At 38.2% G+C, this 14,905-nt stretch overlaps 1 protein-coding gene across 1 annotated transcript in view; it reads right to left on the bottom strand.

Moving 5' to 3' along the window:
* Positions 1-14,905, bottom strand: part of LOC126484512 (protein madd-4-like) — a 320,139-nt gene that overhangs the window by 272,484 nt on the left and 32,750 nt on the right. The window contains exon 5 of the mRNA XM_050108049.1: positions 8,499-8,594. Coding sequence (XP_049964006.1) covers positions 8,499-8,594 — 96 coding nt within the window. The remainder of the gene's footprint in view (positions 1-8,498; positions 8,595-14,905) is intronic.

Here is a 14,905-nt window from a genome sequence, read left to right as displayed (position 1 = left end):
CGCATGTCTTACTATATACAGTATGTGGCAGAGAAGCAGGCTGCTTTAGTTAGTCTCTAAAAGTGAAATAGCATTATTGGCAATACCGGATGTTTGTAATACATTTCAGGTAGATATGCCATTTGTTGATGTGGAGGACTGGGGCAGGGCTGAATGCGATGTGAAAGCCATCTGCAAAAATGGTGACTGTGTTGCTGCTGCTAGATGGGAGCATCAAAGTACCAAAGTTGGCCACCTACAAGACATCATTTTTCAGACATGAAGAGTGTGTGAAATGGCAATATACATGGGCTTCATTGTTGTGGTTGAAAATGTTCAACAGTATAATCCTTGGCATATTTCAGCAATATCCAAATCAGCCTATATTTCTGCCACATCGTGTACAAGAAGAGAACTGTTAGTCTACAACGTAGTGAATACTGTAAATGTATAAACTTACCAACTTGCTTAGAAAACTATTTTGAAATTACTGGCATAATGAATGAAAAACTAAAAGCTTCATGTGCATACAGGTCTCTAAGTGGTAATATTACAACATTTCTGAAAAACTAGCAAAATTAATAGTGAAGTTTACAATGAGAGTTGTTGTAATATGTGGAGACTATAACACAAACTGTCACTAATGACCTTATTATTGACTTCCTTCCTTCCTTTTACAGTGTAGAAATGGGTAAAGAATCAAATCCCAAACAAGAATTAAAAGAACCTTTATTACACTTTAAAATGAAAATCATAATAGAGCACCTGATCAAAGCCAGACCATTACTGACAACACTATCATCAATACTGAAAACAATGAATGTGAAGCAAAAGTTCTGCAAACAGCATTCTCTGTGCATCATGTCTCTGCTATATCCACAAAATAAAACAGAAATAAAGTGAGCCATTAGAGAAGTTAGGATTATCAATCTACAAAACAAGAACATTTTTAAAAATAACATATGGGAAAGAAGTTGGACTGAAACAGTGCAAGCACAGATGAGAAGCGTAATGCATATGTTAACACAATAATGCACAATTTTCATACAGTTTTCTCCAAAGTGACTGGTTGGAAAAAGAAGGGTGCACACAGGCAATGGATTACCAAAGAAATAATCAAACTAATTACTATACTTAACGATCTCAGACAGAGTGGGAATATAGAGACATATAAACAGAATCAGAAGACGTCAGACAATTAATAAGAGAAGCAAAGGCCAGTTCAAAGAAAATAGCCATAAAACAAACTCAAAACATGAAACTAAAACAACATGGGACATAATCAACAATGAAAGATACAGTGACAAGAATATAAATTACACGAATATTACTAAAGTCAGTGATAACTGAGTACATGACAGTTACAGATGGAACAAAAATTGATAACATACTCAACAACTATTTCACTGATGCTGTACAAAATTTAAAGTATCAAAGAAACCATCATGAATTGGAGCGACATATAAGGCTTGAGCAACCATCACACTCAATGTTCTGGCACCAGTGACAAACAGGAACTTAAACAGAAATAATTCAAAAACCAAAATCCATCCAAGAAATCTGCAGGAGATGATGAAACATGAAATTATGTAATAAAGCAAGTAAGTGAAGAAATAATTGAACTATTTTTGGATACCATACAGCAAACAACTCGTTTGGGGAGAGTATTTCCAGAAAAATCAAAAATAACGAAGAGGTACCAATATAAAAGAACGGCAATGAAGTGACCCAAATAACTGCAGACCAGTATCTTTAACATCTGATTTCTCAAAAATACTAGAGATGCTTATGTGCAGTAGGCTGAGTGCATTTCTAGGCCAACACAGTGTTCTGATTCTGTCATAATGCAGTTTTCAAAAAGGAAACCCACAAAACAACTAGCTATGTCAAACCTAACCAGACCCGTTATAGATGCATTAGACAAAATAAACTTGGTATCTCCTATGTTTCGGGATTTGTGTAAGGCTTTTGGCATAATCATCCATACAGAACTAATTGAGAAACTTGAAAAATGTGGCTTACGTGAAGAAGCAGAGTGATGGATGAAATCACATGATGGTAACAGAAAGCAGTATGTGACTATGGAGTCTGGACGTAAATCTGAAATCAAGACTATTAGGTACAGCACACCTCAAGGATCTGCATTATAGTGACTTTTGCTCAGTCTGTTCACGAAAAATATGGAAGTCATTAAAAATGAACAAAAGCTACTATATGCTGATGATATTACATTAGAAACATATAAAAAATGTGGAAGCACTGGAAAGAAACATATTTATTTCGACAAACAAACAGTCCAGGTTTCATGCAGATAACATTGTGCTTCACATATATATTAAAGCAGTTTACAGGACAAAATTGGTTTCATGGTACAAAATGATTAAAGTACAACACACATACAGTTGACATTACAAAACTGGGTCCTAAGGCCCTCAAAGTAGATCCTGCAGTGTTCGCCATATGGTGCCAATGATGTGGTAGGTGCTGAATATCATCTGCACCACCATTTGCCGTATCATGTCTGAACAGAGTAATCTGTTGTTGCACTGCACTGGCGATGTCTTCTCATGTTGCAAACCATCAATCACATAGTGGTTCCTTTACCTGAGATCAAAGTCCCGTGGTGAAAGGTCAGGAAAGTACGGCAGGTGCTCCAAATTCTTCCACTCCCCAACATTACAGCTGCCTCTGTACACACTTATGTTCTGTGTGGTTTTGTGCTGACTGCATTTTCCACAAGATCTGGACCTTTTCCTGAATGCCACATCATACCTGTCACACCAAAAAATCCTTGTAGTACACTGCACTTACTGTTCTGCTATGAGGAATTAAATGGTGCATAATGACACTCCTCATGTTATGTACGACAATCACCATCAATTTCATGGTGTAAGGAGTCTGGCGGAACTTCTTATGCCTTAGCAACCTGGCATGTCACCACCCCATGGACTGATGTTTCACTTCCAGTTTCTAAGATTCATCTCCTTCTCTTCTTCTTCAATTGGCACTCCATCCCAGGATGGGACTTGGCCTCCTCAAGAATTTTCCACCATTCCTCTCAGGACTTTGCAGTAGACCTCCAGTTACGGCAGCCAACTCGGGCAGTGTCTTCTCCAACCTCATCACTCCATCTCAACCTCGGTCATCCTCTTTCACTTCTTCCTCCAGGTTCACTGCAGCAGGCTTTTCTTGCAGTATCTGTATCATGGAGTCATATTACATGTCCGGTTCATCTCAATCTACACAACTGTATGAACTTGACCAAATCATCCTCCCTATGGCAGTCATAGAGCTCGTCATTTCTTTGCCTTCTCCAACTCCCATTCTCATAAACAGGTCCAAAGATTCTCCTCAATATACTTCTTTTGTGTGATCTCAGTCTACTTTCACCCTGCTTTGTAATTGTCCATGTTTCTGAACCATACATAAGTACTGGGTGTCTCAGCATTTTATAGAGTCAGCACTTAGTCTCTCGCAATCGAAGCTTGGATTTAAAAAGTCACAGCATTCCAAAGCAAATCAATTAGAAGCACTTATGTGGGCCATAATTTCAGCTTAAATGCTGTCATGTTTCTATCTTTGCCTCCAGATAAGTGAAATATTCCATTCGCTCAAGGGCATCAAGGGCTACTGTGAGCTGTAAAGGTTGATTTGTGCCTCATCAGTTTTCAGGCCCACCTTCTCAGCCCTCAGTTTTACAGCTGAAAAGGGTTTTAGAGCCAAGAAGGCACTTTGTAGATCTCTAAATGTTCTATTCATTAGGCCCAAATCATCTGCATATCCTACAATTGTACAGACTTATAGGAGACTTGTCTGAATACTCAGTTCACACACCACTTCTTCATGTGCCAAATTAAAAGCCCGTCCCCTTATGGGAAACTGGGGTGATAGCCTAGTTTGCACTTGCGCAGTACACTGGGGATGCCTTAGGGTGACCTTTATCAAATGCACTAACTCCTCAGGCACCCAAAATTTCCACATTGCCTCATAAAGTTTAGCCCGATTTATTGTCACATTCAGATTTGATATCAATGAAAAGATGGTGCACACCAAAATTAAATTCATTGGTCTTGTCTACTATTTGCCTGAGAGTAAATATCTGGTTCACAGTTGACTTTCCTGATCTGAATCCTCATTGATAACTTCCAATAATGTTTTCTGCTATAGGTGAAAGTCTACTAAACAAGACATTTGACAATATTTTATATGCAATACTTAGGAGTGTTATGTCTCTGTAGTTGCCGCATTTAGATATATCTCCTTTCTTGTGTATCAAACACACTATCACTAGATTCCATTCTTCTGGCAACTCTTCCTTTTCCCAGATAAGGCACAACATCTTGTATATCCTGCGATTTAACTCAACTCTTCCAGCTTTCAATAGTTCTGATGTTATACAGGGTGATTCTAAAGTCACTATACATTTTATATCTCAACAAATTTTATTAACCAATATGTAATGGCATTGCAACTTATGTTACAATAGGACATAATTTCAGTACATTTCAATGTGACCACCTTGCATGTCTAGGCACACCCCCCAGCGCTCCACTGTAGACCGAGGAACCTGCCCAAGCATATCTGGTGTAATCTCAGCAGCTGCAGCTCGAATCTGCTGTGTTAAGTGTTCAGTGCTGCGGATGTTCACCTGGTATACCTTAGACTTGATAAACCTCCATGCATAAAAGTCTAAGGGTGTCAAGTCAGGAGAGTGGGGTGGGTGCCCACATCCGTGGAGAGGCACGACTAATCCATCTGCCGGGAAATGCTTGATTCAGATAATCCCGAACAACGAGGGCAGAATGGGGTGGTGCAACATCCTGCTGAAAAACAACAGTATCCATAATCCCATCAGATATCAGTTAGGGCTCCAAAAACTGTTCCAACATATCTAGGTATGCGCTTCCAGTAACGGTTTGTTCTGCGAAGAAGGGCCCTTGCACTGTTGACCTCGTTATCCCTGACCACATGTTCATTTTTGCTGTGTCCCGTTGCCACTCCTGCAGCACACTTGGTTGTTTGTCTGCCAAGACCCTGCAGTTGTGTCCGTTCATGTGTCCACAGGTATGAAATGTAGCTTCATCACTGAACAAGACGTTTGCATCAAATTATCATTTTCCACAGCTTGTAGCAAGTCATGACACATAGCTTGTCTGGCTGCGTAGTCCTCCACTTCAAGCTTATGTACAACCTGGACATGGTACACAAGTTTGTGCAGCTTGTAATAAAGAACTCTCCATACGGTGATCTGAGTAATACCAAGCTCCCTACTAAGTCTCCTGGTAGATGCAGAAGGGCTACGTGTGATCGCATCCTGCACACTTTGTACAGCGTCTGGCATTATGGCAGGCCTCCCTGGACGTTCTTCATCTGCAACACTACCAGTACGCTGGAATTTATTGATGAGGGTCTTGATAGCAAGGCTGGTGGGGACTGTTTTCCGGAATTGATGGGCAAAGTTTGTCCACACCTGTTCATATGTCATTCCACGAAGACGAGCAGAAACAACAGCCATTCGCTCTTCTTTGGTTAGCATTCTGTCGTAGTACCTGCGAGAAACAAATATTCTATTACTATATCACTGAAATGTATAGTGACTTTAGAATCACCCTTATTATTGGTCCGTGGTGCTTTATTGCTCTTCAGTCAGGATATTGCTTTGTCTACCTCTCCTTGAGAGAGGAAGGACTCATCATCTGCTTCTGGATGGATTATGATCTCTTCAACAGGGGGCTCTGGAGCATCCAACAGTTCACTAAAATATTCTACCCAATGTTCCAATATCTCTTGGTCATCAGTTAGTAACTCCCCATTTTTACTTTTACATATACTAATACATGGCTTAAATGTTCTTCTTTCGCTATACATCTTTTGATAGGATTCGTTTTTTGAGTCATTTACAATTCCTCAATCTGCTTTCTTTCCCATTTCCTTTTCTTCTTCCGATGCAGTTTCTTCTGTTCTTTCCTTTTAATTTGATAATTTTGTACCGCTAAATGTGTATACGATTTATTAAGCGTTTTCCTGTAAGCCTAATTTTTCTTGTGACACTCTCTTACAATCTTCATCAAACCAGGTATTCCTTGGTTGTTTTCCTTCTTTCCTTAGAACTTCTTGTGCTGTTTTAATGACTGTGTTCTTGCAAGCACTCGATTCCTGATGCAGTGTCAGTTACACTAGGAGAGTATAGTGCAAGGTTCTCAGTAATCTTCCCAGAGTACGTTTTAGCAATCTCTTAATTTTTTAGCTTCAATACCATATGCTTTCTTTGAGATGTTCCTTTCATTTTTCTTGCTTTAGACATTCGAGCTCTTAGTTTTGCAATTACAAGGTGGTGGTCTGAATCCACATTAACTCCTCTGTAGATACATACACCTAATAAGTTTGAGAAAAGACTGTCATCCACAATTACACGATCATTTTGGTTAGTCCAAACTTCATCAGTATCAATTATTCATGACAGGAAGTGGTCACTGTCCTTTGGCCAGTGTGCTATGCGGTCGGAGCATATTACATATTTCATCCAGCGCGGAACTTCCATCAGTTCATGCAGTACCCACCACAATGTGATTTTTCGCAGCAGCGGCTCTGTCCAATGCATCCTATGGATTGCACGTTTCTTGATGCCACTTGCCTCTCTAACTCCAGTAGCATCCATTGTCTGTCTTTCTTCAGAAGCTGCTCAACGACAACATCTTGCCAAACTGGTCCACACTCTGACAAGGTGTCACAAATGTTGCTGATCACTGGTTGCCACACATTATTGTTGAAACTTTCCCAACCATCATCCTACTGTTCAGTATGGGAGGGCATTATTCCCATGGGCTTCCACCAATTTACTGTGACATTCTCTCATATTTCTCCTCCAGAAAAAGGCAATTTTGATGTATGCATACTGCTCGACATGAATTACTTCCATCTCACACAATTCTCACCATACAGCTGATTTTGCAGCACACACTGTACTACTACCAGCAATCCCAGAGCCATTTGTTATTGTGAGAACACACTATGCCTCTACACAGGCTCATCCATAGGTAAAGCAGGTGGCTGACTTCCTGTTAGTGGTAGAATACTAGGGAAATGCAAATGGCCTACAAGGACATTGCTTACAAATCACTAATGTGACCAATCCTAGTATATGGCTCAAGTGCGTGAGACCAATACCAAATAGAGCTAACAGGATATTGAATGCATGCAGAGAAAGGCAGCTCAAACGGTCATAGGTTTGTTTGACAAATGGGAGAGTCTCACAGAGATTGTGAAGAAACTGAACTAGTGGACACCTGAAGATAAACTAAAACCATCCTGAGAAAGCACATTTACAGAGTTTGAAGAACTGGCTTTAAATCATGAGTGTAGGAACATACTACAACCACCTATGTATCAATCCCGTAGGGCCCGTGAGGATAGGATCAGATTAATTACAGTGCACACAGAGGCATTTAAACAGTCATTCTTCCTGTGCTCCATATGTGAATGGAAAGGGGAGAAGCCCTAAACTGATGCAATGGAGAGAACCCCCTGTCATGCACTCCAGTGGTTTGTGGAGTATGAATGTAAATGTACAATTGCCTTCCATAATCTAAAAATATTGAAATTTCTATGTACTTATAGCCTGTAAAACAATAATTTCATCAGTCAAAGGCAACACACTGCTAGGAGAAAATGCATATGTTCATTTATAAGACACAAGAAATGAAGGTCAGCTGAGAAGTATACCACACAGGCCGACAGCTGTTGAAAAAGAGCCTTGATATTCAAATGTACAACTGGCAAAGTGTTTTCCTAGGAGTCTACAGGACAACGGAGAGTGAAAGACATTTCACAAACATCTTAAGGATTATTCAATAGAAAAATAATTTGATAGTGTAGAGTAGTAGTCCTAATGTGTAAATACGAAGGGATGTTTTTATAACATGTGTATTGTATTGTCATCACCCAAATATACTGCATGCTTCAAATGTTTTTGTTATGTCCTTCCTGTAGTCATCAGAGTTAAAGAGTGTGCAAATAACTTGAAGACCTAAATATAAGTTGTGAAAAAATGTATGAAACATTACTATTACATTTGCTAATTTGATGTTGTACATTGTAATATGTATATTAAATATTTTAAGGCATTATATTAAGTTGACATGTCCTATATTACAAGTACACACCTTGTACAAAATATAATCAAATGGAAACAAATAAAAAACAATTAATTGGTCGCTTGATGAGTTTGCCACATTATAGAGTAAATGGACATCATTGTCCACAGCACTGGAATGGACATAGAAGAATGCAGGTAATTCAAAAGTGTGTTTCAATGACAAGGCATGCAATATACATAGAATGTAGTTATAAAGCTACTATTCTACCAAAATTCTCTTCTTCATTAATAAATTACAAAAAAAATTGTATCTGTTAGCTTTAACTTACTGTGCTTCTGTAACTAAACGTAAAAAAGTGACAAAAAAGATGGCAACAATAAAAAAGCAATGTAAGTTCTATGGCACACTGTTCATAAAATGTACCTCAGACCATGGTCCAGAGTTCCAGATGGGGCACTCCTCACTGTTACATGGTTGGCTGTGGTGAGGTCTGAGAACTGGACACTGTGAATCGGGAACCTGCAATAACACCATCACTAAACTTTTATGTATAGTACTTACATCTGTCACTTACATTTGCAAAAAATTTACACAAATCACTGGACTGTCATTTCATGTTTCATGCTTTATTATAAAGAACAGGAAATGATAAAGAGTTCCAAGTGAAGAAGTGGAATAGTTACAGCATTAGGAGGTGAACAGATGTCCTGCATTAGCAGGGACAGAGCCCCTCCCCCCTTTTTCTTTCTTTTTAAAAAGTTAAAGCAGATGCCAAAATGCCCCTTTTCCTGCGGCGATGACTTATATCGGCATAAAATGTTGTCAATTCAAAATGCCCTGTTTTGCATCAGTTTCATGAAAAATTTAAAGGTACTAACAACTGACAAAGCAATGTACTTTTTATATTATGGGTCTACTAATCATACACACCTGAAACCAAGTGGAAACTTTGCTTGGAAAAGTACACTGTACAGTTGTGAATGACAACTGAACTGTGTTGGTAATTGAGTAACAAACAGTTATCACTCATGTTTTGATGCAAGTGCTGCTAACTATAACAAAAACTGTAAATACATATGCTTCAGTGTGACTCAAAAGAAATTCATTACAATTGAAATTCATTACAGTTGTAACTTTGGTAAAAGACAATACCGTGTTCTGCATTCATGACATAATAAAATACAGTGAACTTTTGTAAACTGCCAGTGCTAAAACACTTGAAATTAATAACACACTACTGCTGAAAAAGAAGTGTTTTTTAATAGCGACCTACAAAAAGTATACCCAATTATTAAAAAGCAATTAATGATTCAAATGTTCGATGCAATAAGCGTGCATCTTCTTTCGTTATAAGCCATGGAGGGAGACTGGATACATCACAACACATAACCAGTGAAAAACATACAGAATGGTGCATGCAAATGCTTCCTCTAGCATTGCACCAAGTAATTGTTTTAAAAGTTAAAATTTTGTTACTAAAGATGTGAAATTAGAAGCTGTTGAAGGAGTCACTTACCATTCTGCTGACACAACCAATCTTTCAAATCAATGGACTGTACTGCTAAATTTATTCAATGTCCCTTTGAACCAAAATTTACTTGTGGCCTTATCAAAACCAAGGCATGTCTATTAAAACTTTTAAACGAATTTGCAATTTCTCAACCTGAATCTAATTTACCAAAAGTTAATTTTATTTCAATAATGACAGATGCATCAAACCATAAGGACATAAAAATATTTCCATTGCTTGTTACATACTTTCATTCTATTGAACGGATTCAAGTTAAAATATTAAATCTTATGTCTTTGCCGGGAAAAACTTAAAAAATCATTGCTACATTTTGTGAGTGTCTGAAAAATATAACCTAAAAAAAAACAAAAACATTATCCTTTGTGCAGAAAATGTGAAATACAATTTTGGAAGTGTATCTAGAAAGGTCACTAACAATGTCTTCCCAAAACTGAAAGGAAATTTAGGTCATAACTTACTTGAGGGTTGGATGTTCTGCTCGTTTAATCTGCAATACTATCCAGATGGCTGCTGATGTCCTTCCTACTGATATTAAAGGCAATGTTTCTAAAATATATTTTTGTTTCTATGTGTATACTGTAAGGGTTGAAAATTTTAGATAATTTTGTAAATTTGTAGACCAGTAGTACAAAAAAATTTAGGCTATAATGAAACAAGGTGACTTGCTTTACTCTCTGCAGTCAAACGTCTTCTGACTATGATTGTGCCTCTAAAATCATATTTTGAATTTTAAAATAAACATTCACTCGCCATTACGTTATTTTTTGAAAATCCTTTACCAGGAGCTTGGCTAGACTATCTTCACAACCAAGCCTCAACTTTTCACGCTACAGTTCAAAGAGTAGTGGGTGAAAAAATTACAGCTTTTGAAGTAATTTCTGTGTTAAATAATTTAAAAGCTAATTTAGTTTCCAAGGGTGAGGGTTTTTCATTACGTTACCTGTCACATCAATTCTTGGTAACCTGGAAAATGAGGGTATATTACCAGAGATTCCAAATTTGGACAGTAATGGCCACACATTTTATCAAGTTGCAGCTGAATATTTAAATAAGTGACTTGAACCCACTGAGAATTGGAAGGACTGCAGTTAGCAGTAAGCCGGAGTACTCCAATGGAAGGATATACAAAAGACTGAAGATTTCCTTCACAAAATGGCTCCTTCAACTCTAACAGATGTTTCTAAAAATGGGAACTGGAAGAAACATCACCTAGTGTCTATTGAGTAGAAATTATTTCACACTGTAATATGAACAATGTGCATCATGCTAATTTTCTTTAAAACTTTAAATCAGGCAGTGAATCGTATCTGACGTTTAACTACATGATTATAATATCTCAAAGTGCATCCTCCTGTGCTCGTTCTTTACAGACATTTCAGTGAATGTTTCCCTTCATCTCTTCCTTGGAATATCACATATGCTTTCAAAACACACCACATTTTCTCAACGTCACTGTATCTCTTAGTGGGCAAGTTTTCTTTCAAGTCTGCCACTTTTTTCCTGCAATATGTAATGTATAAGGATTTTGACAGCACAACGTTAAAAGTAACATCTGTCAGTGAAAGCAGTTCTTCAAACACTCACAAAAGGTTCAAATGGCTCTGAGCACTATGGGACTCAACTGCTGAGGTCATAAGTCCCCTAGAGCTTAGAACTACTTAAACCTAACTAACCTAAGGACAACACACACATCCATGCCCGAGGCAGGATTCGAACCTGCCACCGTAGCGGTCGCGCGGTTCCAGATTGTAGCGCCAGAACCGCTCGGCCACCAGCGGCCGGCCTCACAAAAGGAAGTTAAATTGAAAATCTTGTAACATCATAAGAAATTCATGTCTTTCATTAATAGCATTTGTGTCCAAGTTTTGTAATTCTCCAAAATCTTCAAGTTCGACTCCATGATCTTCCACAGTTTTTACCAAGCCCCTTAATCTTGTTGGTGCAAGTTTTGGAAATCTCTTCTTCGCTGTTGTATCCAATAACTTTTGAGGAACGTACAAAAATGTCACAAAACCACTAATATTAGCAAAAAAAACCACTCTACTTACACTCGCACACAATACTGCCTGTGATAAAATCAAATTCATTTTGTAAGTGTTCATACAAATATATATGGCATGTGGGATTGCTTCTCTACTTTTTGTTTGACACCATTTGAATGTCCCCCTGTGACGGCTGCCCTAACGTACATCTGCGTGACCAACTTATTTTTTGAATTCATTCTTCAGGATGGTCTACTGCAACCTTAGCTGTGGCCTCTGTCAATCTATCACTGCTAACATCACTAAACTCTACAAATCTTTCAGAAATCTGTCCTTTCCACATGTATCTGAATAAAGTTGATAATTGCGAAAGAATTGTGACATCTCATGTTTCATATAGTACTAAAGAGAAGTTAAGTGAACTCTATTTTCTTTTTATGGATAAGAGTTCCATTACTCTTCAAGTGATTTGTACAGATGATCTTGGATTCTTGGCGACCGGCCATCGCAAGTTCTCTCTCCTTTCTTGTGCTGACTCACATAGTAGTTCTCACAAGAGTTTCTTTCCGATCAATGCGTCATGCAGCACTGAATATTCGATGTTTCAGCTTGGTACTGCATGCAAGCCAGATCTGAACGTCTTTAACGATGTATTGTAAATGCAAAGATAATAATTTACAAGAATTTTCTGCGACAAGATGCAATGAGTTTGACACACAGTAGACAACAGTAAGATGAGCCAGAGTTTCTTCCAAATTGAAGAATGTATTACGCTTTCCTACCATAACTTTAGCGCCCCCTACATTATGTATTACTAGATCAATACTCTTATATCTCCAACTATAAATAAATTCAATTACTTTTCGATAATTTGAAAAAGGCTTTTAGAAGAATAATAGCAATACAAAACAATAGCAGTTACGATACCCTTTGTGCCATAAACAATCAAAATCAGATTCAGAAAATTAATATATGGAATTAAATCTCTAGCCTAATTAACAAAATATAGGTAATTGATCGTTTAGCATTGTTAGAATGCTTATTTCTGCAATTTCAATATTAATGTGATTTTTATGTGTTTAGAAAATGTCTTAAACTTGTTCTAGCAAAGCAAGGAATATTGTAGAGTGTTTGATTGTTGTTGCATCTCCGCGTTTATCAATGCAGACCGGTATCTTCGCGTGATTCCACTAAAACGAGTATAAGCCGATTACTTCAGCACTGGCACACAAATCATCCCCAAAGCCCACAGAGCCAACTCAACGTAAAGAAAAGCACAAACTGGCAACCAAATCCAACCTAAAATATTTCATTACTCTACTAAGTACTCACAGACCTCACTCAATAAATAGGTACCATAACGGTACCGGGCATGGTTTTTACGGCGTCATTTCGCCATTATTTATTTATTCTAAAAAATCAGAGGAAAATCATTAATTTGCAACTTTTAGCTTTACTTTAGATAAGATTAAAACTTTAGTTTGGATCAAATAAAGTATCTCGCAACTGTAGAAATTAAGAAACTTGTCGGGAAATGGAGTTCGGCTATCAATGCAGACTTATCTTCGCGTAATAATTAGTTTAGGTAACAGATACTTCCTTCCTCACTTTCAGTTAGTATAGCGTAACAATTAAAAAACGCTAAGATGCAATAACAATCAAAACGCCCGCAAAACAACCACTTCAAAACGCACATTCAAACCCTCAAATTTTTTACTTTTGTGTTCGTAATAAATAATTTATTTGTTGAATGCAAGAGAAGAGGCAGAAATGTACCCAACGCGCAACAACAAAACCTCTACATTGTTATGCTTCATTTTGGAGAAATCGCAACTACTTGTCAAACGGCGGCCGAAATCACTGCTTACTACTTTTTACTCCTACAAAAGTGTAAATCACATAAAAACACGTCTCTCTTCGACTCCGTAGGGGAGAAGTAAAACTTTTGTATCAGACATTGCAAGGACTGTCAGCTTCGGCTGGCAAGGCTTGAACATGTCCTCACACCGAAATGTGCGACACTTCTACTGTATCGATACCTTGCAACATCAGAGTTGACAAAAAGGAAAGTGAATCAATCGATTTGAAGAGAGAGAGAGAGAGAGAGAGAATATCTATAAAAACATGTGTTGTTTGAATTAAAATAGTAACAATAGGCAGGTAAAATACTTACCCAATTTCTCCAGTAGCGAAAGTTTCTTCCCCAGAAATTTCCCAAAGGTTTTTGTCACTCGCCTCCTCTCCCCCCCCCCCCCCAAAAAAAATCTCCAAAACTGCGAAAATAATCTGGAGTCGTTCGAATGTCCTACCATGTAAGTTTCTGTTTAAATCTCGTTTCCTTGCTCATTAACCAGCAGAAACTGGAATACCTTTAATAGACAAAGTGTATGCAAACCTTCGCGCTGAATCATTGGTATCAAGGACAATCAACAGCGGCATTGTTAAAAATGGAATTTAATTCATGGAGCTAAGTTGTGAGTATACTGTACAAAACAAGTAATTAAGTCATTTTTTCTGAAAGAAGAAGAGCTATTTTGGTTTATATGAAGGATCTAATCTTTTGACAACTGTGCAAGGAAGGTTTAGCTACTTAAGAAGCGTAATAATACTTATGTGATATTTATAGTGTTGACAGCGCTAGGCGGGGAATCGCATATCCCCACAGACCTAGGTACAGTCTGTTCACAAGAAGAAGAGCGAATTATGACGTTGTGCGCGGAGCGGAGGAAGCAAGCTCCGGCCATCGACTCCCAGCACAATGACTCCACCGATGGACAATGAGGGGAGCAAATCGCTCTCGCATGAAGCACTGCTGACAACACACCTGCGTTCACATACAATTTGAGCTCTAAGCGAAGTCGATAGTGCCATCAACTAGATGCCGCCGTATCACCTGTCAACTGCTAAGTACTGCATGTCTATAAAAGTAAAAACTGAGAAGGGGCGTAACAAAAGGGATTGGTGAAATCGAAATTCATGGTTTTATGTTGAATAATGATGCTTACAGCTACTAATTCGTTATCACTTTTCTTAGAAAATTCGACAGTAGAAACAGTCAATAGTAAAATTTACACTGTAGCAAAATTCGCCGTTCCTATTGTAGCTTTAGTCGATGGTAGGAAATTCTCCTCCATGAACCGTGGACCTTGGCATTGGTGGGATGGCTTGCATGCCTCAGTGATACGGACAGTCGCACCGCAGGTGCAACCACAACGAAGGGGCATCTGTTGAGAGACCAGACAAACGTGTGATTCCTGAAGAGGGGCAGCAGCTTGGCCAATTGACTGATCTGGCCTTGTAACACCAATCAAAACAGT

Source organism: Schistocerca serialis, chromosome 6 (assembly GCF_023864345.2).
Source record: "Schistocerca serialis cubense isolate TAMUIC-IGC-003099 chromosome 6, iqSchSeri2.2, whole genome shotgun sequence".
In the NCBI taxonomy this organism is placed as follows: Eukaryota; Metazoa; Arthropoda; class Insecta; order Orthoptera; family Acrididae; genus Schistocerca; species Schistocerca serialis.
This window is presented reverse-complemented; position numbering and strand designations above follow the sequence as displayed.